The sequence below is a fragment of the Astyanax mexicanus genome, chromosome 17, assembly GCF_023375975.1.
Source record: "Astyanax mexicanus isolate ESR-SI-001 chromosome 17, AstMex3_surface, whole genome shotgun sequence".
NCBI lineage: Eukaryota > Metazoa > Chordata > Actinopteri > Characiformes > Acestrorhamphidae > Astyanax > Astyanax mexicanus.
This window is the reverse complement of record NC_064424.1, coordinates 38,026,220-38,050,543: the sequence shown is the minus strand read 5'-3', so window position 1 is coordinate 38,050,543 and position 24,324 is coordinate 38,026,220. Positions and strand designations below refer to the sequence as shown.

General features: G+C 42.6%; 1 protein-coding gene across 12 annotated transcripts in view; it reads left to right on the top strand.

Moving 5' to 3' along the window:
* Window positions 1-19,802, top strand: part of LOC103043076 (rap guanine nucleotide exchange factor 6) — a 296,213-nt gene extending 276,411 nt beyond the window's left edge. For 11 of the 12 annotated variants that reach the window (XM_049466446.1, XM_049466442.1, XM_049466440.1 and 8 more), the window contains 3 exons: window positions 4,581-5,065; window positions 5,757-6,029; window positions 19,467-19,802. In XM_049466446.1, the coding sequence (XP_049322403.1) occupies window positions 4,581-5,065; window positions 5,757-6,029; window positions 19,467-19,489 (781 nt within the window). In that variant the 3' untranslated portion in view covers window positions 19,490-19,802. The remainder of the gene's footprint in view (window positions 1-4,580; window positions 5,066-5,756; window positions 6,030-19,466) is intronic. The other variant, XM_049466447.1, reaches the window with a different exon arrangement.
* The last annotated feature ends 4,522 nt before the right edge of the window (window positions 19,803-24,324 follow it).

Sequence of the window (24,324 nt, the reverse complement as noted above, 5' to 3'; positions counted from 1 at the left end):
GCGGAAAGAGTAAAGTTGTAGCGCAGAATAACGGGCCAAAGAGTCTAAAAGCAGAGAGAGTGCGCAGTTGTAGAGCAGAAAAACGGACCAAAGAGTCTAAAAGCGGAGAGGGTGCTCAGTTGTAGCACAGAAAAACGGGCCAAAGAGTCTAAAAGTGGAGAGGGTGCGCAGTTGTAGCTCAAACAACGGGTCAAAAAGTTGCGCAGTTGTAGAGCAGAAAAACGGGCCAAAGAGTCTAAATCGGAGAGAGGGAAGTTGTAGCGCAAAAAACGGGCCAAAGATTGTAAAAGCGGAGAGGGTGCGCAGTTGTAAAGCACAAAAACGGGCCAAAGAGTCTAAAAGCAGAGAGAGTGAAGTTGTAGTGCAGAAAAACAGGCCAGTGAGTCTAAAAGCGGAGAGGGTGCGCAGTGTTAGCGCAGAAAAACGGGCCAAAGAGTCCAAAAGCGGAGAGAGTGCGGAGTTGTAGCGCAGAAAAACGGGCCAAAGAGTCTAAAAGCGGAGAGGGTAAAGTTGTAGCGCAGAAAAACAGTCCAAAGAGTCTAAAAGCGGAGAGGGTAAAGTTGTAGCTCAGAAAAACAGTCCAAAGAGTCTAAAAGCGGAGAGGGTTGTAGCGCAGAAAAACTGCCAGCTGGGATAAAGACTTCACTAGGGAGAGACGCTGATGGGAGGAGAAGAAGGCAGAATGAACCTAAAACAGTGAAGTTGCGCGACTACAGCCCAGGAGGTTTTTTGGGTGTTATGGAGGGTATTTTTACCAAAGTAAAGGTATGATTGAGGTTCATTTACTCCCATATCTTTGTCGCTCTGTGCTTTCTGACTACCAGGTCACAGTGGCCACACCCCTATCCCCAGATCCATTTAGTGACTAATCATTTCTATAACTCAAAAGTACTAATTTATTTGCTAACTGCACTATTATGTAACTGCAGCCATGTTACAAATTGGTACAAAAAAGCCATGTTACAAATTGGTGTAAAAACTTTACTGACTGTAGACAGAGAAAATAGCAGCAGTATGGTGGTAGAATTCAACTTGAAAAGACAACTCACCGATTTGACAACTTACCAATATTCAATGACTTTTGCGAACTGAGTTTTATATGTTCCGATGACTTCATACCCCTTGAACTTTTCCACATTTTGTCACCTTACAACCAAAAACTTAGGACCCTATTTTAACAATCTATAGCGCACTAGTTGCGCTTTGCACAGCTAGGTTTAGGGGCATGTCCTGTGTCATTGGTATCTTGAGGGCGCGAAAAATACACCTTGCGCAGCTCCAACGGCGCAAAGGGTGTGTTTTAATTCCCTTAATTATTCATGGGTGTGTTTTGGGCATAACGTGAGAAGCCAATCAGTGTGTCTGTAGTCATTACCTTTAAGAGACTTACTTCTGTTCATTCCTGTTTTAAGGGAGCATAGGAAACTGACTGTGCATCCGGCTGTAAAGATAAACCAGCAGCTCATATAAGAGTAAAGTTATTTTATTCTTTATTCTGTTTATTGTTTATGTAAAAACTGGATTTGCAACACTGAATATTAATTAAGCAATCGATTATTCACACTGGATAAGGACCCTCATTTACAGTTTAAAAGGGGTTAAAAATATAAAAAAAATTGAAATAAAAACTGACATTTACTATAGACGAATATACATAATATATATATATATATACATAAAAAGGACAATTTAAAAAGATCATGAAAAATTACCATAAAAAGTAAAGAATTTATATCTTATGAATAAAATAATAATAATAATAGCAGTAAAATGAAAGTAAAATGATAAGAATGATAAGAAATTATCAAATTTATACCAATAAACTAAGAACATGGGAATAGCAATGACTTGGTAGGTTTGCAGGTGTAGAATACTTTTTCTCTTTTTGCATGATGAATTGTACAGTGCTCTTTGGGATGCTGAAAGCTTGGGATATGTTTTAATAATGTAACCCTGCTTAAACTTCTCCACAACTTTATCTCTGACCTGTCTGGTGAGTTTTTTGGTCTTCATGATGCTGTTTGTTCACTAGTGTTCCCTAACAAACCACTGAGGCCTTCACAAAACAGGTGTTTATATTTATACTGAGACTAAGTTACACACAGCTGGACTGTATTAACTAATTAAGTGACTTCTGAAGGCAATTTATTGCATTGGATTTTATTTAGGGTTTAAGGGTAAAGGGGTCTGAATACTTTTGCATGTCACACTTTTCAGATTTTTATTTGATAAAAAGTTTAAAAACCATGTTTCATTTTGGTTACACTACACACTTAAGCAATACTTTGTGTTTGTCTGTCATTAAAATCTCAATAAAATACTTTTAAGTTTGTGCTTTTAAGGTGACGAAATGTGGAAAAGTTTACGGGGTATGAATACTTTTGCAAGCCACTGAATTGACTGGAATTCCCATTACCTGCACTGAACACACAGCCCCACAGCATAATGGAAGCACCATCAAATGTTACTGTGTGTAACAACTGGTTGTCTTGGAATGCTGTGTTCTTTTTCCGCCAGGCATACCTCCCTCCAAATAACTCAATTTTAGATTCATCAGTCCCCAGAACCTTATTCCTAAATGAAGCTGGCTTGTCTAAATGTGCTTTAGCTTTAGAATACTCAAGTGACTCTGTTTGTGGCGTGTGCACAGAAAAGGCTTCTTCTGCATTACCAAAATAATTTTGTGTTTCAATAATTAAAGCTAAAACTATTCAAACCAATAAAACGATAAGCGTGCCCAAATGTATAGACCTGCCTAATTTTATTTAAATAATTATTGCGCACTTTTTTGAAATCCTATAAACTTCATTTCTTTTTAAATATCACTGCATTCATCTGCTATATAATATATTTAACTGAAATTGCTGATCTGGACAACCAATTATTTATGAAGGAATATCATCAACTCATACTACTGTATTGTGCTTTTAGTTGTTAAATAGATATTTTTAGATTACTTTCTCTTGGGAAAGCAAGAAAAAATGTCATTTTGGCTGTTTAATTTATGCAATTATAAAAAAGTGCCAAAATAAATGAAAACCTTGGTCTTGGTATTGATCTTTTTTATGAGGGTCAGTGTTGATTCTTTTGTATCAGTTCTACCATTTCCAATTCCTGTTCCTGTCTAAATTAACACAGCCTTGTGTTCAGCTGAGCAATAAAACAATATAAGCCATAAACAGACTGCTTTGATTAGGGCTGCATGTTTTTACTGTCCTGTGATGGATTAACCGCATATCTATTTTTTATACAAGCTATTTTAATTCCCGCCAAGAAAAGAGCGTGATTTGTGATCTGAAATCTTTCATGAGCTATGTCAAATAAACCTTTAATGAGGGGCTTTTCATTTGTTATCATTTTAATATACCAAACCAAAATTCACTTTTTTTTTTTTTTTGTATTATTGTTTGTTTGTCTTTGAAGTTAAACAATGCAGAGGGGAAATAAATAGGTAAATAGCCTTTCATAGTTTTTATCAGAAGCTGGGCACAAATTGTTAGTTTCACTGATACATTGCCAGAGAGATCCTAAAAAAGATATTGCCTTAATTGGAGACTTTTTACAGTGCCTGTAGCATGCATACACACACATTTAACCTCAAAACATGACAACTTTGTGTATACAAACTGAAGTATACATTTCTATCTGAACCTTTTTTTCTGTGTAATGGGCTTTACAGTATTTCAATTTGCATTTGTAATATGCTTTTTCTCATGCCCTTGCCCTGTCTCCCGGTGTTTCTCATCTCCACGTTTGCTCCATGTAGTTTTCCATTCACGTGTGTCTAATGTGTTGCTCCGCCCCCTCATTACCTCCAGGTGTTTGTAGTTTTGTGTGTTTCCTGTGTATATATAGTCCTAGTGTTTTAGTCTGTTTTCCTCAGTCTTTGCACTAACCTCCGTTGCCTATTTTATGTTTATGTTCTCGTTCACTAATTTACTGCGCCTTGTTGTTTCTTGTTTATTTTCTCTGTTCATTCTTGTTTATTTTCCTTTTTTGTTTATTTCTGTCTTGTTTTAATTTCTAGTTTGTTTTGGTGTGTTTTCTTCATCCTTTGCTTGTTTATTTATTTAATAAATATTTCCCTTACCTGCACGTACGCCCACCTCCTTGTCCTTTCTTCAGCACCCTGACACTTTGTGCTTAATGTGACATGGTTTACCAACTGCACCCAATGTAATTTTTGAGAAATACCCAAATTTAATCAATAATTGCTCTTCAACTACAATGACTACATTTTTATAATCTTAGAGTCTCTAAAAAGGCACCTAATAGAATGTATATCTAGAGTCAGTCTCCTTACAATTATTACTAGGCCAAACTAAATGTAGATCAGACAAAGCAGAATTATAAGCGAATGAATTTTTTTAATAAAATGGTCTAAATATTTTTTACATTGACTGGAAGTTAGTTTTTTTTCTTTATGCTATAAATTTTGTGGGTTTTTTGGGAAAATAGGAATAGAAAATGTATTTTTCTGTGTAAAAGTCTTGCATGAATTTAAAAATAAAGCATCACAGTTATGGTATTCTAGTGCCCAGGTCTTCAAAACTGTATTTTTAATCTGTTTCTTCTTTTAGTTTGTCCTTGGCAAGACACTCTGTGACCAGAGTTGCTACCATCACTTCTTCCACGAGTGCTGAGGAGCTCACCCCCGAACACATCCTACTCTCGGAAGCCGCAGACAGTGGCCGTGGCAGTTGGACCTCATGCTCTAGCAACTCCCACGACAGCTTTCAGAACCTCCAGGCTCAAAGGGCATTGGACCTGATAAACCACAGGCACCCTCCGATGGGCGGCCCGATAGCAGAGGTGGAGGTGGGACCTGCCTGGCTGGAGGATCGGCCGGCCGGCAACAGGCATTCCGGGGATAGCTCCGAGCTGAACCGCTCGAGGCAGAGCTGGACGTCCTCTAGCTCACTCTCCGACACCTATGAGGGGAGCTTTGGCACCATCAAACGCAAGGCTGCGGAGCACTTGGATCTGGAAGAAACTGCCAGTGGACAGCAAAGCACAGACCCTGCGTATAAAACCATCACATCGAGCACAGAGAAAGGACTCATAGGTGAGAGTCTTTCTTCGACGTCTGAGGGAGCATGCAGAAGATCCCGTTCAGAATATGAGATATAATAATAAGAGGCATCAGCAGATTTATTTGCTGTCCCTTAATTTCTTCAACACTTCTTTAGAAGAACTGCTTCTCTTTTGTCTTCTGCTGCTCTTGGGTTTATGTTTTCTCTCGTTTAATTCCCTTTTTAATCTTGAGGCTTTTACACACTGAGTGAGTCACAAATAAACAGCACCAAATGTGGAGCATTCAGACAGAGCTACATATTTTATATATTTTGGAAGGTTTAGCACAGTTTGGATACATCCTAGGGGTGAATGTGAGTTCTCCAGTGCTCTGTTGTGGATGGCATTAAATCACTATTAATTATTACAGACTTATTGTACTACATGGACTATGCATTTAAAGTCACATGTATGCCAACACCATGGTCAAGTTTATGTTGTCTGTAAGGGAGGGATGAACATAAGGGAGGGATGAACACAAACATGCTGCTGCAAATCTGCTGTTGCCTTCTATGTTTGCATGCTTGAATGTGATTTTGATTTAAGTGGTCTGTTATTTTGTGAACGTCTCGTTTATTTACGTGCTCCATTTTTCTTTCTTTTTTTTGCTGTCTGTTTTTCCCCATTACTCCTCCCCTTCCCTCCTTCCCCTTTTCCCGTCCCCGTTTCCTGGTGGCCGGCAGTGTACTGTGTAACCTCGCCATGCAAAGATGATAGATACAGGGCTCCGCCCCCAACTCCTCCTGGGTACCAAGGTCTGGCCTTGGGCGATGAGGGAGAAGCTCTGCGGTCAGCACATTTAAAGCCACCTGACTATAGCGTGGCCTTGCAAAGGTCCAAGCTGCTCCAATGCCCCAGCGTCCAGGCTGATGCACGAAGACTGGCGGCCAGTCAGCATGGCTCCCTGTCACGGCCTCCCAGTGTAATCCTCCAGGCTCTAGCAGATAGTGAGGAGGGTATGTGCAGAAAAACCTCTGAACCTGCATGCCATCCATAGACCACTGCAGTTATGCGTCATTCTGTACTTCTTAAATGCCCATATTTGGATTTCCATATCTAAGCTGCATTTATCTATGGCAAAATGAATGAGCTTTTTTAAAAAATGCTTCTATCATATTCTGTGGTAAATTATGTTATTATGTTCAGACCCCTATGCGTTTTATTCTGTGTACATTTTTCTCTAGAACATCACTGAATTCTCTGAATTGTGCGATCATTTAGAGTCATAATAACAATAATGCTAGCTTTTAGCTAATGATACAGTGCACTGAACTGACGTCACAGCACAGTGCGAGTGGACTCGATTTGCAAACTACAGTCGTATTTTTATAGCATATTAAAGCCTAGCTGATTGTACTAATGAACTAACTGCCCTATCTACTCTATCTGTATGAGCACTAATTATTCTGGTCAACCACCCTGGTTATATATGACAGACCAGCTACACCATCAAAATGAAAATACATAATTTGTTGTGCTGTTTAAAATCTACTTTATTATGCAGTAAAATAAAGGAGAGAAGTTTGGTGTTTCTGGCTTGTTGTTTTATTACATTAAGCCACGTTAAAACCCACATTAAGCCTTTTTAATATAAATGTTTTAGACTCTTAGGGCGCTATGGTGCCGGTGCTGGTGCCAGGTTCCCGAACAGTTCTTTGCGTTTCCACCGCAAAATCACAGGTTCTGGGCCAGAAAAGCCGGTTCCGTTCTGGCCCCACAATCTTGCTGGTCTGGAACCAGCAAACTTGTGAGGCGTGCGGTTGAAGCGTCTCCGGGCAAAGTTGTTTATAAACCTCACCTCCATTCACAGCTAAGAGCAGCAGAAGCAGCTAAATGAATGAAAATGAATCAACACAAGTTTTAAAAGGACTTTGGGTTCCGCCATGTTGTTTTCAAATCATTCCCTGACTTCTGTTGACGCCCGCATTCACGGGCCGATTCTAAAAAGGTCCGCAGGAACAGGCTCCGGCACCAGCACTTTTTTGGTGGAAAAGAGGTATTTGGTTCTTCACTCAGCTGGTTTAGCTCTGTGGTTCTGGAGTAACACTATTCTTGTTTTCCTGCTGTAACACTCCCAGCTCGCCTCAGCGAGGGCAGTTAGTTGATTAGTTATTTTTGCGGCTTGCTCGCGTTCTCAGGTTGTGCTGTGACACCAGTTCAGCATTGCTTTAGCATTAGCTTAAAGCTAGTATTTTTCTACTTACGACTCTAAAACGATTTTGTAAGGATCCAGTGATGTTCAGGAGGAAGATGTACACAGAACATATTTATTCACCGTAGAATGTGATAAAGGCGAGTTTTTGAAAAACCCTTTTATTTTGCCATAGACCAAAGAAATGCCCCAAATATGGGCATAAACAATATGGTGCCAACTACTGCAGTGGTCTATGGCATGCCTGCTTGCTGCTCTACAGTAGTTCTTGCAGTTCTGATCTAAAGCTTTGGCACATTTGCTCAATGAATATATTGCTTTCTGAAGTTACAGTGTATCACATTTCTGCAGATATTTAATAATATTTTTTCATGGGAAAACAGTGATAAAATGACTCTTTGACACAATGAAATGTTGTCTGTATGCAGCTTATATAACAAGTTATTCTTTCCTCAAAATCCTCAATATACAGCACTGCCCCAGATAAAGTGTAACTCCTTAACACCTGCTGCACCCATGCAGCCTCAGACCATGGCATTCCCACAACCATGCGACCACCATGAGACCATCTGAACCAAACAAATGAATCTTGGTCTCATCAGACAATAGGACATGGTTCCAATAATACATGACATGTCCTTTGTTGATGTAATGGGTTGGAGTGCTACAGATAGGTGGCACTCCAGCCCAGAGAGTTGTAGAACCCAGTGGCAGAACAGTAGATCTCAAAGCAGGTAAACTCAAGAAAAAAGGGAAATAATAATAATAATAATAATAATGATAATAATAATAATAATAATAATAATAATATATATAATCGTTAATATATATTAATAGGATATATAATAATATTATATTTGTATATATATATATATATATATATCTTTATTTATTTATTTATTTATATATATATATATATATATATATATATATGTCCTTATTAAACCCCGCTCCACGCGGGGATCGAACCCAGGCTGTCGCGGCCGCAGCCCAATGCTCTAACCGCTGAACCAGCGAGCGGATTGGGACGCGGCCGCTTTAATCGCCTTATAAGGCTCCGCCGAAAGGGGCGGAGCAACGAAAACGGGCGGAGGAAAAAAACGGTGGAAAACAAACCTCGCGCCGAGCGTGAGTGAGAGAGAGGGGGAGAAAACGTAAATAAAGATCGCCTAGGAAGTGCAGCTACCTCTTATAAAACGAGGTGAAAACAAAAGAGCTTCCAAACTCAGCAAAGAAGTGAACTGGGGTTCTTATGGATTAAACGCTGCTCCACCAGAGAGGAGAGGAACAGCGAGGGGAGAGAAAAGGTGAGCACACCGCGTGCCTCGCGGGCTGCCACACACACACACACAAACAAACAAAGACTCAGAGAACAAGAGGAGAGCGGTGGAGCACACAGCTCTACACAGCCACACCAAACTCGAGAGGGAAATAAAGGATAGAAGCAGAAGGGAAATGAGAGCCGGAGCTCAGAGAAAAATCGGGCATAGATTCGCTCTCATGAGCTTCAAAGATCCAGCCCCGAGGACCTGAATCTCAGGGTTTATATAGGGGCAAACCCAGGTGGAGTGGATCAGGTCTGATTAGGGGCTCAAGACCTCCCCCTGGCGGCCGAAGAAGCCCTCGGCAGGCCCCTAGCCATTACAGGACCCCCCCTCCGAGGGGTGGCACCCGACAGCCCTAAACCCGCCGCACGGTCCCGCCGGAAGGCCCTCACCAGATCGGGGTCCAAGATGTACCTGGAGGGCACCCAAGACCGTTCCTCCGGCCCATAGCCCTCCCAATCCACCAAGTACTGGAGGCTCCTGCGCACCCGACGGGAGTCCAGGAGCCGGCGGACAGTGTAGGCAGGGGCACCACCCACGACACGGGGTCCGGGGGGAGAGGCAGGATCAACGGAGCAGAGGTAGGGTCTCAGGCGGGACACGTGGAAGGTCGGGTGTACCTTCATGGCAGGGGGCAGGGCGAGGCAGTAGGACACCGGATTGATCCGGCGCACTACCTTGAAGGGTCCCAGGTACCGTGGAGCCAGCTTGCGTGGGCTGCCCCGCAGTGGGATGTCCTTGGCCGAGAGCCAGACCCATTGTCCGACCCGATAGGAGGGCGCAGGCCTCCGCCTCTTGTCTGCGTGACGCTTCTGCATCGCCCCGGCAGACAAAAGGGCGGCCCGAGCCCTTCTCCAAGCCCGGCGACAACGGTTAACCGTCTGGTCGGCTGAAGGCACCCCCGTTACCGTCTCCTGTCCAGGGAAGGCAGGCGGAGCATAAAAACCGAACTGGCACTCGAAGGGTGACATCCCTGAGGACTAGTGCCAGAGTGTATTATGGGCATACTCCGCCCACCTCAGTTGGTCTGACCAGGTAGACGGGGCCGCCAACGCCAGACAGCGGAGGGTCCGTTCCAGATCCTGGTTGACCCTCTCTGTCTGTCCGTTGGACTGGGTGTGGAACCCTGAGGACAGACTGACCTCAGCCCCCAGTAAGCGGCAAAAGGCCCCCCCAGAACCGGCTGGTGAACTGCACCCCACGGTCCGACACGATGTCAGCGGGTGGTCCGTGGATGCGGACCACCTGGTCCAGCAGCACCTCTGCAGTCCCCTGCGCGGTTGGTAGCTTGGGCAGGGCCACAAAGCGACCAGCCTTGGAAAACCCGAGATGGGGGCAACCCCGTGATAAAGTCCATGGACAGGTGTGACCAGGGAAGTGAGTGGACTGCTAGAGGGTGCAGTAGACCCGTGGGCCTGGTTCTGGGGTCCTTACCCTGCGCACAGGTTACACAGGCGGCCACGTGGGCACGCACGTCTTTTTCCATGCGGGGCCACCATTCAGTCCCCACTGAAGGGGTGCCAGGATCCTGGCTGGAGGTAAAACGGTGGAGGGCTCGCTTAGGAGAGGAAGGGGTTCCCACTGGCGAGAGAGGGCGTCCGGTTTGATGTTCTTGGATCCAGGGCGGTATGACAAGACGAAATCAAACCGGGTAAAAAACAACCCCCATCTGGCCTGGCGTGGATTTAGGCGCCTGGCCTGTTGGATGTAGGCCAGGTTTTTGTGGTCTGTCCAGACCAGAAAGGGGTGTTCAGCCCCCTCAAGCCAGTGCCTCCACTCTTCTAGGGCGAGCTTCACCGCCAGGAGCTCCTTATCTCCCACGTCATACCTCTGCTCGGCAGGGGTCAGACGGTGGGAATAGTAGGCACATGGGTGCAGTCGGCCATCCAGCCCCGCCCGCTGGGACAAGACCGCACCCACGCCTACTTCAGAGGCGTCCACCTCCACAACAAATGGGAGTCCAGGGTCAGGCAGTCGGAGAACTGGCGGCCTGGTCAGCAGGTTCTTGATTGCCTCAAATGCCTCCTGGGCTTCTGTGGTCCAGGTGAACCGCCCTGAGGTCTTCCTGGTCAGGGTGGTCAGTGGGGCGGCCACAGTGCTAAAGTTCCGGACGAAACGCCGGAAAAAATTAGCAAAGCCCAGGAAGCGCTGGACCAGGCGTACTGAGGTGGGTTGGGGCCAGCTCTCGACTGCCTTGACCTTGGTGGGGTCCATGTGCAGGGTGTTATGGGACACCACGAATCCCAAGAAGGACACTGTCTGCACATGGAACTCGGACTTCTCCAGTTTGACGTAGAGGTGGTTCTCTAGGAGTAGCTGGAGCACACGTTGGACATGGGTGACGTGTTCATTTACCAAACGACTATACACGAGTATGTCGTCCAGGTAAACGAACACGTACCTGTCCAACGCCTCCCGGAGCACCTCATTAATATACCCCTGGAAGACAGCGGGGGCGTTCATCAACCCGAAGGGCTGGTGAGGTACCAGGTACTAGGTACTCATAGTGCCCAGAGGGGGTGATGAACGCCGTCTTCCATTCGTCGCCCGCCTTGATCCTGACTAGATTATAGGCACTGCACAGGTCCAACTTAGTGAAGATGGTGGCCTGCTGCAGTGCCTCGAAGGCGGACAACATGAGGGGTAGGGGGTAACGGTTTTTGACCGTTATTTTGTTGAGGCCTCTGTAGTCTATACAGGGCCTCAAACCCCCATCCTTCTTCCCTACAAAGAAAAAGCCGGCGCCGGCCGGGGAGGAAGAGGGTCGAATGAAACCCAGGGCCAGAGCCTCCTGAATATACTGTTCCATCGCCCGGCGCTCGGGGCCTGACAGGGAGAATAACCTTCCCCTGGGGGGACTAGTTCCAGGGAGAAGGTCGATGGCCATGTCACAGGGGCGGTGGGGGGGCAGTATCTGGGCCTTCTTTTTGCTGAACACCTCCCCGAGGTCATGGTAGTCGGTGGGCACTCGGGAAAGGTCAGCAGCCTCAGGACCGAGGTTTATGCCTCTGGGGGCTCGGGAAGGCTGGAGGCAGGAGGTCCGACAGGCGGGCCCCCATGCCAACACTGACCGGGACAGCCAGTCGACATGGGGGTTATGCCTCTGGAGCCAGAGGAATCCCAGAACCAGCTGCAAGTCAGGGGCGCTGATGATGAACTGCGTGATCTGTTCAGAGTGCGACCCGACTCGCAGTGTGAGGGGACGTGTTTGATGTGACACCATCCCTGGCTCCAGGGACTGCCCGTCAATCGCCTCTATAGGCAGGGGCTCCCTCAGACGGACCAGCGGCAAGGCTAGCTCCCTGGCTGTGGCTGCGTCCAGGAAGTTACCCGCCGCTCCTGAATCCAGGAAGGCGGGCAGGCGGACCTCAGAGTCCCCACATGCCAGAGTGGCGTTGAGGAAAACCCCTGTAGTCCAAGGGAACCCGGGTCGGTCTGTTAGGGGTTCCTCACCCCCTAACGGATGCTGGCGTTTCAACGCCAACTGTGGACAGTCGGTGCGTTGGTGCCCTGCTGTCCCGCAATAGAGGCACCTGCCGTCTCGCATACGGGTGTCTCGCTCCTCTTGCGAGAGGCGCGTGTGCCTCAACTGAATGGGCCGCCCTCTATTACCTGTAGGTCTGGGGGGTCCATCCCCAGTCCGTACCCTATACCGCTCCCTTAGGCGGTTATCCAGCCTCTGGGTGAGCTCAATGAGGTCATCAAGTGTAGTTGGTGAGTCGCGATGGGCGAGCTCATCCTTGAGATCCTCATTGAGCCCGTGATGGAATGCGCTGGCGAGCGCACTAGCGTTCCACCCACTTTCAGCCGCGAGCATACGGAACTCGATGGCATACTCAGACACCGACCTCCTACCCTGACGCAGGTTCAGGAGGCGGGCCCCCGCCTCCTCTCCTCGAACCGGAAGGTTAAATGTTCGCGAAAGAGCTTCCGCGAACAGCATAGCTGTGGTGCAAACACCCGGGTGGTGTACCCATACTGGGGTTGCCCACACTAATGCCTTTCCGGTGAGGAGGGAGATGATGTATGCCACCTTGGCCCGCTCCGACTGAAAGCGGGAGGGTTGTAGCTCGAAAGCCAGCGAGCACTGTAGGAGGAAACCCCTACAGCCCCCTGGCTCGCCCCCGTAGCGCATGGGAGCCGGTAACTGTGGCTCAACTAAATGTGCAGAGGGGGGTGCAGCCGCCGCAGGCTGCTCTGCCAGAAGAGGGTCCGGCCCCTGGGGAACTGGTTGAATGGTTGGGGGTGGGTTCCGGGCCAGCCTGGCCGTCAGACCCTGCAGCTGGGCTAAGATCTGCTGTAGGGTCTGCTCATGCTTCCCTATTGCCACCCCCTGGTTCCCCAGGGCAATTTTTACCTGCTCAAGATCCAACTGTTCTGCTGGATCCATGTTTGGGCTGGATCTTTCTGTAATGGGTTGGAGTGCTACAGATAGGTGGCACTCCAGCCCAGAGAGTTGTAGAACCCAGTGGCAGAACAGTAGATCTCAAAGCAGGTAAACTCAAGAAAAAAGGGAAATAATAATAATAATAATAATAATAATGATAATAATAATAATATATAATCATTAATATATATATATATATATTAATAGGATATATAATAATATTATATTTGTATATATATATATATATATATATATATATATATATATATATATATATATATATATCTTTATTCACGTGAGTGAGAGAGAGGGGGGAGAAAACGTAAATAAAGATCGCCTAGGAAGTGCGGCTACCTCTTATAAAACAAGGTGAAAACAAAAGAGATTCCAAACTAAACAAAGAAGTGAACTGGGGTTCTTATGGATTAAACGCTGCTCCACCAGAGAGGAGAGGAACAGCGAGGGGAGAGAAAAGGTGAGCACACCGCGTGCCTCGCGGGCTGCCACACACACACACACAAACAAACAAAGACTCAGAGAACAAGAGGAGAGCGGTGGAGCACACAGCTCTACACAGCCACACCAAACTCGAGAGGGAAATAAAGGATAGAAGCAGAAGGGAAATGAGAGCCAGAGCTCAGAGAAAAATCGGGCATAGATTCGCTCTCATGAGCTTCAAAGATCCAGCCCAGAGGACCTGAATTTCAGGGTTTATATAGGGGCAAACCCAGGTGGAGTGGATCAGGTCTGATTAGGGGCTCAAGACCTCCCCCTGGCGGCCGAAGAAGCCCTCGGCCGGCCCCTAGCCATTACAGTTGACATGTCTTCAGCAAACTGTTTGCTGGCTTTTATGTGTACAGACTTCAGAAGAGGCTACCTTCTGTGATGACAGCCATGCAGACCAATTTAATGTATTGTGCGGCATGGGTCTGAGCACCTACTGGCTGACCCCCCCACCTCTTCAATCTTTGCAGCAATGCTGACAGCACTTTTTTCACTTTCAAAAACAGCATTTGGACAATCTTCTTGTAGCCTTGGCCATCTTCATTCTGCAAAACTTCATTCTGTCTTTTAAGATCCTCAGACAGTTATTTGCAATGAGATGCCATGTTGGAACTTTCAGTGACCAGTATGAGAGTGTGAGAGCTGGACTACAAAATTGAACACACCTGCTCCCTATGCACACCTGAGACCTAGCAACACTAACGAGTCACATGACATTTTGGGGAAAATGACAAGCAGTGGTTAGTTTGGACATTTACGGGTGTAGTCTTATAGGGGTGTACTCATTTTTGTTGCCGGTGGTTTAGACATTATTGGCTGTATATTAAGTTTTGAGGGAAGAATAAATTAATAAATTAGTTTTATAAGCTGCACACAGACTACTTTTCATTGTGTCAAATAATTGTGTCAGTGTTGTCCCATGATAAGATATACTTAAATATCTGCAGAATTGTAAGGGGTGTACTCACTTTTGTGATACACTGTATTTAGGGTAATATAGGGTAAGGTTTTGGCTGCCGGAATTTATTGTAAAATAAACTGTTGCAATGTCTTTGTTACATTAAAATATCATATCTTTTTTACAATATGATACTATCAAAAAAATTATATAAAACCTATAGTCTTTATAATAAAAAAAATGTGATTGTCAGAATTACATGTGATAAGTATAGTACAGTGTGTCCTACATTGTAATAAATCACTATGTAAAAAGATGTAAAAACAACAAAAAGTTGTTCTCTGGCAGCAGGGACGTTTTACAATTTTATCCTTAAAAAAAAGTATAAAGTGTGAATTAACTGTCAGATTGGTTACAAATACTTGATTTGCAGTCATATAAAAAGGTTTGGGCACCCCTATTAATCTTAATCATTTTTAGTTCTAAATATTTGGGTGTTTGCAACAGCCATTTCAGTTTGATATATCTAATAACTGATGGACACAGTAATATTTCAGGATTGAAATGAGGTTTATTGTACTAACAGAAAATGTGCAATTTGCATTAAACCAAAATTTGACCGGTGCAAAAGTATGGCCACTCTTATCATTTTATTGATTTGAATACTCCTAACTACTTTTTACTGAATTACTGAAGCACAAAATTAATTTGGTAACCTCATTGAGCTTTGAACTTCATAGCCAGGTGTATCCAATCATGAGAAAAGGTATTTAAGGTGGCCATTTGCAAGTTGTTCTCCTATTTGAATCTCCTCTGAAGAGTGGCATCATGGGCTCATCAAAACAACTCTCAGATTATCTAAAAACAAAGATTGTTTAACATAGTTGTTCAGGAGAAGGATACAAAAAGTTGTCTCAGAGATTTAACCTGTCAGTTTCCACTGTGTGGAACATAGTAAGGAAATGGAAGACCACAGACACAGTTCTTGTTAAGCCCAGAAGTGTCAGGCCAAGAAAAATATCAGAAAGGCAGAGGAAGAAGAATGGTGAGAACAGTCAAGGATAATCCACAGACCACCTCCAAAGAGCTGCAACATCATCAGTGATGCGAAAGAAGCCATTTCTGCAAGCACGCCACAAACAGAGTCGCCTGAGGTGTGCTTTCGCATCACTCTCCTATACAGCTTCTCCTTGTGCAAAGTATTGTTGACCGATCCACAGTGACACCATCTGCAGCAAGATGATTTCCATTTCTTACTATGTTCCTCACAGTGGAAACTGACAGGTTAAAGCTCTGAGACAACTTTTTGTCTCTTCCCCTGAACAACTATGTTGAACAATCTTTGTTTTTAGATCAGTTGAGAGTTGTTTTGATGAGCCCATGATGCCACTCTTCAGAGGAGATTCAAATAGGAGAACAACTTGCAAATTTCAATCCTGAAATATTACTGTGTCCATCAGTTATTAGATATATCAAACTGAAATGGCTGTCGCAAACACCCAAATATTTAGAACAAAAAATGATTAAGAATAATAGGGGTGCCCAAACCTTTTCATATGACTGTACCTGTTAAAATGAAAAAATGTGCTCCCTCTATGTGTAGAGAGTATGAGAAGACATACAGTATAAATGCGGTGAATGCGGCACATGAGGGAGAGGAGCGGGAGAGGAATCGAACAGGGAGCAGAAAGGGAGAGGAAGAGTACAGTTAGAGGAAGCAGAGAGAGCGTTGAGAGAAAGCAGCGAGGAAGACAAAGCAGAGAGGGAGCGGAGAGGGAGTAGAAATGAGACAAAGCGGAGGGGAAAAACAAAGGAAACCATGAGGGTGAGGGAGCGGAAGTGCACAGGGAGGGGAAGCGCGGTGGGAGAGGAAGCAAAGAGGGAGACGATGAGGAGATCAAGAGGGAGCGGAGAGAAAGAGAGCAGAGAAAGAGAAAGCAGAGATGAAGAGAGAGCAGAGAGGAAGTGGAGGAAAAGAGGGAGAGAAGGCAGAGGGAGAAAGCAGAAAGGGAGTGGAGAAAAAGCGGAACGGTAGTGTCTGAGAGGAAGCAGAGAGGAAGAAGAGGGAACGTAAAGGGGAAAGCAGAGGGAGTTGAGAGGGTTAGGGAGTGGAAGAAGAGAGAGAGATGAAGTGGGGAGAAGAGAAAGAGAGCAGAGATGGACAGAGGGCATAAAGGGAGAAAAAAGCAGAGAGGAAGTGGAAGAAAAGAGGGAGAGAAGGCAGCGACAGCAAAAAGGGAGTGGAGAGGCAGAGGACGCTGAAGCAGATAGGGAGAGGAAGTGGAGAGGGAGAATAAGAGGCAAAAATGAGAGGGAGAGAAGAGGGAGAGGAAGCGGAGAAAAAAATTAAAAGGAATGGGTGAGGGAGCGCAAGCAGAGTGGGAGAAAAAGCGTAGAGGGAGAGGGAGTGGAAGCGGAGAGAAAAAGGAAGTGTAATGGGGGAAGAAGAGATCAAGAGGGAGCAGAGAGGAAGAGGGAGCGAAGAGTAAAAACAAAAGGGAACCGAGAGGGTGAGGGAGCGGAAGCAGAGAAAGAGAAAAAGCAGAGAGGGAGCGGAAGCGGAGAGGAAGTGAAAAGAGGAGAGAGAAGGGAGAGGCAGAGGAAGCGAAAAGGGAGCAAAGAGGGAGAGAGCAGAAAGGAAGCGGAAGAAAAGAGGGAGAGGAATTAGAGAGAAAGTGGAGAGGGAGTGGAGAGGAGGTGGAGAGGGAGCGGAGAGGAACAGGGAACGTAAAGGGGAAAGCAGAGAGAGCCGCAAGGGTTAGGGAGTGGAAGAAGAGAGGAATGGAAGGGGAGAGAGAAAGATGAAGTGGAGAGGAAAAGGAGATCAAGAGGGAGCAGAGAGGGAGTGGAGAGAGAGAGGAAGTAAGGTTGGCGCACAGGGCGGCCTCCCACAGTCGAGGTATGAGGTTTTTACGTATTTTTGTATAGGGTGTAGCTAAATGCGAAAAATTTGCTTTTGTGCCTTTAAATACAGTATTTTCAGTTGAATGTTCAGCGTAAGAAACGGAGTTGTCTAGCTGTGAGCAATGAACGCTGCGCTATGGCATTCAGTGTGAAAACTGTTTAGCATAAAGCAACAGCAGAGACAGTGTTTGTTTCTTAGCTATGGTAATTATTGGCTACTATTAAAGGCTATCTCTGTAACTGAACAGCAGTTTAGCTCAAATTAACCAAAAGGGAACCGCTCCAAAGTTTGGAACCGGACCGAGACCACCTCCTCTAGCTGTCAAGCCCTGAATCAAATTCCACTGTAATCGTTTAAACCTGTAACAAAAAGTAGTATAGACATTTTCTATTTGATGTGAGAATGTGTGCAGTGTTTCCCACAGATCTGTAGTGTACTTTGGAAAAAAACACAAAAAATGACACTGACTTGAACACGTTTCAGTTTTATTAAATACAATCACAAGGGATACCTTACCATTATGTTCAACACCAAATTATCTATGTGTGGAAAACACTGCATGTGTTTTAACACAGCGTTCTAAATTGGTTAATTTAATGTTGAAAGTACTTTGATGTGTGGCTGGGAAAAAATATTTTTGTCTGCAGCCCAGTTCATAGTCCATAGTTAGTCTACGCTGATAGTAAATAAACATAAGAGTGTTACTGACCAAAATAAACGCTTTTCAGGAGAGACATAAGTTATGTGTAATTATTTATAAGACACCAGAATTTTTATATTTATATGTCAAAACCGCAGGAATGTGTCCCAACATCAGCCGCCTCACAGCCTGTTTTTCGGATCTCATTTACTGTTAATATATAGATAATAATACAATATTTTAATAAGAACAACAGTAATCCATAGCTCCAGCTAGAGGTTAGATTGGGCATTGGGCATTGCCTGCCCTCATAAACTGTAATTGAGAGTGCGAATCTGATTTAAACTCCAGATTTTTAGTAAGTAACATTACAGCAATAAAACAGAGCATTTAACTAAATTCACAAATAGTTGGAAAGAACAAAATCTGTTTTAATGATGTTAATAAACATCACTGTGACAGCGCTACAGTTTCACCGCAACGAGGGACGAGGACATCACTTATCTAACCAGCCTGTACTGATTTCTGCCCCAAATAACCTCCAATAGCTTTTAATAGTCTTCAGTAGCCCTCGACAGTCTAACTTGGCGGCCGTGTCCACTAAACTCCGTAGTTAAAAACGTAGTTTAAAAGAATAGCAGTGCGCTAACTGACCCGTTTATAATGTAATCCGAGCAGTGACTCCGTGACGGCTGCTCTAAACTGCTGCTGTTAGCTGCTTGGGCTGAAAGATGAACTGTAGAGAGCTGTATTATCCGGTTAGTGGGGTTAAAACCTTTATTTCACACACAGGTGAACTTTAGAAACTGTAAAAACGCTTCAGACTGGCTGAACCTGTAGCCCGTGGCTGGGCTGTAGCTCTGACTGAATAAAGACAGCGGGGCTCACACTCACAGCTCTGATTAACTGCTTAACCCTGAACTCCTGAATCGGATTGGCTAAATCAGAGGAATATTTGGCTGAAAATCGGCCAATACCGATACACTGCCGATCGATTGTCCCATCTCTACAATAATCACTGAATTTAAGTTGTGTGCAAACCTTATACTGGTACTGTATTTCAAACATTTTATATAAAGTATAAAAAAATATATAAAAAATGTCCATATTGTAATATCTTGCCTGCAATGCAGGTTACCATCTGCGATTTATTTCTAAAAAGAACATGGATGGATTGTTTGTGTAGAAATGGCATGTGCAAATTACTATTATTATTATTATTATTATTATTATTATTATTATTTTAGAAATGTTGTATTTAAAGTCACAGCATGGCCTATGTCGCTTTCAAAGCTAGCTTGACCAATCACTGTTGCTATGGTCTGCATCACCACATCACAAAGTAGAAAACCTAGGGAGGTGGTGTAGGCTATTCATTTGTTATGGCGGAGATCTGACACAGAAGCCTAAACTGGCATCATAATCAAGTTTACAGAGTCAGTGAAATACCGTATTGTTTTATATTACTTATTATATACATTGCTTAATTTTTAATTATCTAGGCCTAACCATTCAGTGTTTTATTTCATACTGCTGACCCATCTCTTGACTGAACCTTTCTTTTAATTTCTGTTTTCTGCAGATGAGCAGGTATCCGCTGTGTGACTCCAGCAATTGCACGGGTTCAAAATTGTCAGGACAACACCTTAAGCTACAGCCTTTCATCCAGAGCACACTCTTCTCACAGACACAGGCAGTGCCAAGCCAGGCTTTTCTTCTAGGTTGTTCTGCTTTTTTTTTTAATCCTCTCAGAACAGCACATACACTGTCAGAAGAGGGTATTTTCTTTTGTATGCTGTTTTGTGTGGCATATGATAAATGCTGTGTGTTTAGTGACACTTTGTTTGGACCAAGCAGCAGTTTCTTTAGTTTTTTAACAATGAACTTGGACAATATATATATATATATATATATATATATATATATATATATATATATATATATATATATATTTTTTTTTTTTTTTTTTTTTAACTAAACTGCATCGAAGACAAACCAGAGAAATTTCTTATGTGCACTCTTATTAGGGCATTTCCAAAAGTATGTCATCGCTGATCTATAAAAACTTTGTATCTGTTTTTCCCATTTTAAACTTTTTGATATAATCATCATCATCATCATTCTTAAGCTCGGGTTTACTTGGGGAGAACAATAAACTATATGAGTAAAAAAATATAAAAAATAAATCTAATGAAAAAGGATAACAACATTAATAATGAATCAAATATTAAACTAAAAACAATTACAAATAGAACTAAAATAATTAGAAAGTAAAAATGTAAAAACCCTAGGAAACGAGTAAGCGACGTTTTAGTGGACTTTGTGCCTTGTTCTAGCCCACTGCTGCACTATAAATAAAAGCAGCCCACCTGGGGAACCTTAATAACATTGCAGCAATATGAAAAACTTTCTTAATACAGTCATACTTATTGGGGAGGCTTGGTCATTGTAAATCTGATAGTTGTTATTTATATTGTCTGCAAATTAGGGGTGTGACGAGTCACTAATATCACGAGATGAGACATGAGACTGGGTTCACGAGAACGAGACGAGATTTAAAAATAATATTTTAAAGAAAACGTCAAAAATGAAAACTTTTATTTGACAAAATCATATACCCCAAACTTAACAGACTGGTTTCTCTCACACATTAATTCTATAAGAAATAGAAATAAATATTAAAAATAAAAATAAAACTTTTCTAGGTCTTATATAGTGCAAACAATAAGTGCAAACCACAACCAGTCATATTAAGCCTTAGTTTGTGTTTTTTTCTCCTAAATCTCTTGTAATTTAACTATGCATAACCATAACCAGTCATATTAAGACTATGCTTGAAGTGAAACAGAGACAGAACTTTTTTTTTTAAATACAGTGCAGAGCTAAGGGATTAGTACAACAAGAGCACTGTCTAGCGGAGCTTTTTAACTGTACCGTGGAGCTCATACTGTCTCGCGGAGCTCACCTAATGTCTCGCGGAGCTTTTAAACTGTACCACGGAGCTCACCTACTGTCGCGCGGAGCTTTTTAACTGTACCACGAAGCTCACCTACTGTCGCGCTGAGCTTTTTAACTGTACCACGGAGCTCACCTACTGATGCGCGGAGCTTTATAACTGTACCACGGAGCTCACATACTGTCGCGCAGAGCTTTTTAACTGTACCACGGAGCTCATCTACTGTCGCGCGGAGCTCTTTAACTGTACCACGGAGCTCATCTACTGTTGCGCAGAGCTCTTTAACTGTACCGCGGAGCTCAGGTACTGTTTTTTTTTCTCGTGAGACAGGTTTAAGCTTGACGAGAAATATTGTCACGTTTTAATCTCGCGAGATCTCATGCCACCCCTACTGCATATTGTACCAAAATGTCCAAATTAAAACAAAATGATGAATGGAACAATAGAAAATGGAATAAATAAGACTTGACATTTTGAAAGTCTTTTAGATTTACTTTTTTTTTCTTTGTGGGAAATCACAATTTTGAGGGAAAAAAGTTTTTCTGTAACAGCGATGGTATGATGCTTCTCTGTTTAGAGACGACTAATTGAATAACCATATATCAACCATTCTCCTTTTGTGAGAAATATGTTAAAATGTGCTTATATTGACTTATATATGTCTTAATTCATGAAGGCACTTAAAATAATAACTTAATAACTAATAACAGAAGTAAAGAAAATAACTGATTTTTCCCAAAAGGGCGAAATGGCCGATATACATTTGTGTGAAAAAGTATTCGCCCCCTACAGATTTCTTTACTTTTAGCCTTTTTGTCATACCGATATTTTTCAGATTATCAAACAAACTATATATAAAAAGCACTTTTTAAATGATCATTTTATTTATTAAAGGAAAACACCTATGCAAACCAATCTAGCCCTGTTTAAAAAATTGTTTGCCCGCTAATAACTAGGTTGTGCCACCCTTGGCGACAACAATTGCAGTGAAGCTTTACTGATAACTGGCAACGAGTCTTTCACATCTCTTTGAAGGTATTTTGTTCCAGAATTGTTTTAATTCAGACACATTGGAGGGTTTTTAATTTGTTTGTTTTTTTAAAGACAAATTGTGGACTTGTTTTTGTGCTTTTGATCATTGTCCTGCTGCAGAATCCAAGTTCACCTGAGCTTGAGGTCACAAACAGATAGCCTACCATTCTCCTTCAGGATTGTCTGGTAAACAGCAGAATTCCCGGTTTCATCTATTACAGCAAGTTGTCCAGATTCTGAAGCAGCCCCAGACCATCACACTACCACCACCATGTTTTACATTCAGTATGATGTCAGGGTTCCCGCAGGTCCTTAAAAAGTCTTAAAATGTCTTAAATAAAAATCTGGGTAATTAATTGTCTTAAATTTACTGTAAATTAGCTGTAGGTATTACATTTTCAGATTGTGCATTTAATGCCGATGGGAAATCACAGTAGCCTATAAATATCTAATCCGGGGAGACATCTAAGATTAACGAAGAGCTAGCATACTAACTTTAGCTGGCTAGAATGGTTTAGATTTTGCTAATCTGAAAAATGTAAATATTTCAAAAATGAAAAAGAAAAGAAATCTGTAAGGGGCAAATACTTTTTCACTCCACTGTATAGTTATTTATAAAGGACTCCAATATACAATTTTTGTTTTATTTCTCAGTGTATGGGTCTTGGATTGATGTTTACACAACAGAACTGTGTAAGCCAGCCCTCAGTCAGTGTTTATGCCAGTTCAGCAGTCCTTTCTGAGACAACACTCCATTTCTGCAACAATATATATTTTCATTTGGAACTTTGTAGCCATTTTAGACATTTCTTCATTCAGTTTCAGTTGTTTATGGAGTTAAAATAATCGATTAGGTATTTTATAACACCTGTAGGTACAGTGGGGTCCTGTGGTCTGAAATCACAAACATGTCCGCATTTTCATCATTTAAACCTGAATTACAGAATATATTTTATAAATATAATTAACCAAAAATATAAACAATTTTTTTTTTCTGAAGAGTTGAGGGCATTACACGTTGTAAAGGTGCGCAAGCAGGCATTTGCAGGAACAGCAGTGTTATTTTATTTAGTATTCTGTTGTCTGTTAATGTAAAAGTTGGGCTTGTGCACTGCTGCTTGTCCATGTGTGTGTTACGAGCAGGGGTGACATGCAATGAGCACACATGCCTGCCTGCATTGCCAAGATAGCAATGATTTTCTGACTGTTGACATCTGCCTAGGTTGTATTCAGTCAGCGGTGCGCCTGTGTTGCCAAGATAGAAATTCGACAGAAATGTACCAGAACACACCTCATTTACACTTTATTTATATTCACAAGCACTGTTGCTGTTTAAATGATGCAGGAGGAAAATTATGTAATAATAGTGAAAATAAGCTGTTGGTGGGGTGTAAGATAGCATTAAATACAGTTCTTTAAAACGTCTGGAGTTTTTTTTTTTTTTAGAGCATTTTTTTATTAGTTCATTACTCATACTTATGAAACTTATATAATAATCAAGACAACAGACAATTATATATGGCAAAAATAGATAAAATAGATAACAGTAACAACAATTGTTTCTAAGTTCTAAGTGCATTAGAAAACATTTTTCACATGTGTTTACTCATGTTTGGACCCCACTGTGTGTGCTAAGCTAAAAGCATGTTTTTCCACTTTTGGACGCTCTGACTGCAGAATAATTTTGAGATCAAAATAATTCAGTACCTGCGTGGTGTACTGCTCTCCGTGTTTAATAATCTTATGTTTTCAAAGTTTCTAAGAGTCGATTAAATGAAAAAGAATGTTAGCTAGTGTAAAAAATGAAATTTAACCTATTTGCAACATTATTGCAGCCGACTGTGATAGCACGGTAGGATCCTGATGGTTGTCGTTAAAGTAGGCATGCATCCCAAATATGAAGGAATTAGACTTTACGGCCTCAGTGAGCGTGTTTACAGTGATGCTTACAATTTGTTTACAGTGATGATAGCAGTGGGCGTGGCTATTGTCTATAACATGTCAAACCTAAATGTATTGTTTTAGCATATTGGGCTGATTGGACGTCATTTTGTTTGTGTTTTAAAGCAATAAGAATTATCTGTAACTTTGTGGTTGTGTTGCCCACCTTTAACGTACCTCACATGCCGCCTTAGCTGTAAATAATAAAATCTTCAGTCTGCCGCTCCTTCTGTTGTACATAATGCATAAAGAAAGACTTGCTTGTCAGGGGAACATATATTTATATGCTAGTTGTGCATTTCCATTCCTGGTTTCGTTGATCCGTTTGGACATTTTGTATAGTATTTTAAATATGCCAGTTTAAATGTTGTTGGTTCCTGCAAGTATATAAATGTTTGTACAGTATATTGTAACTAAATCCTACTGCTTTAGTGTTTAGACATATTGTATTGTATTGTATCATACCAAGGGATGTAACTGGAGTATTAGATTTTTAATTTTTAATTATTTT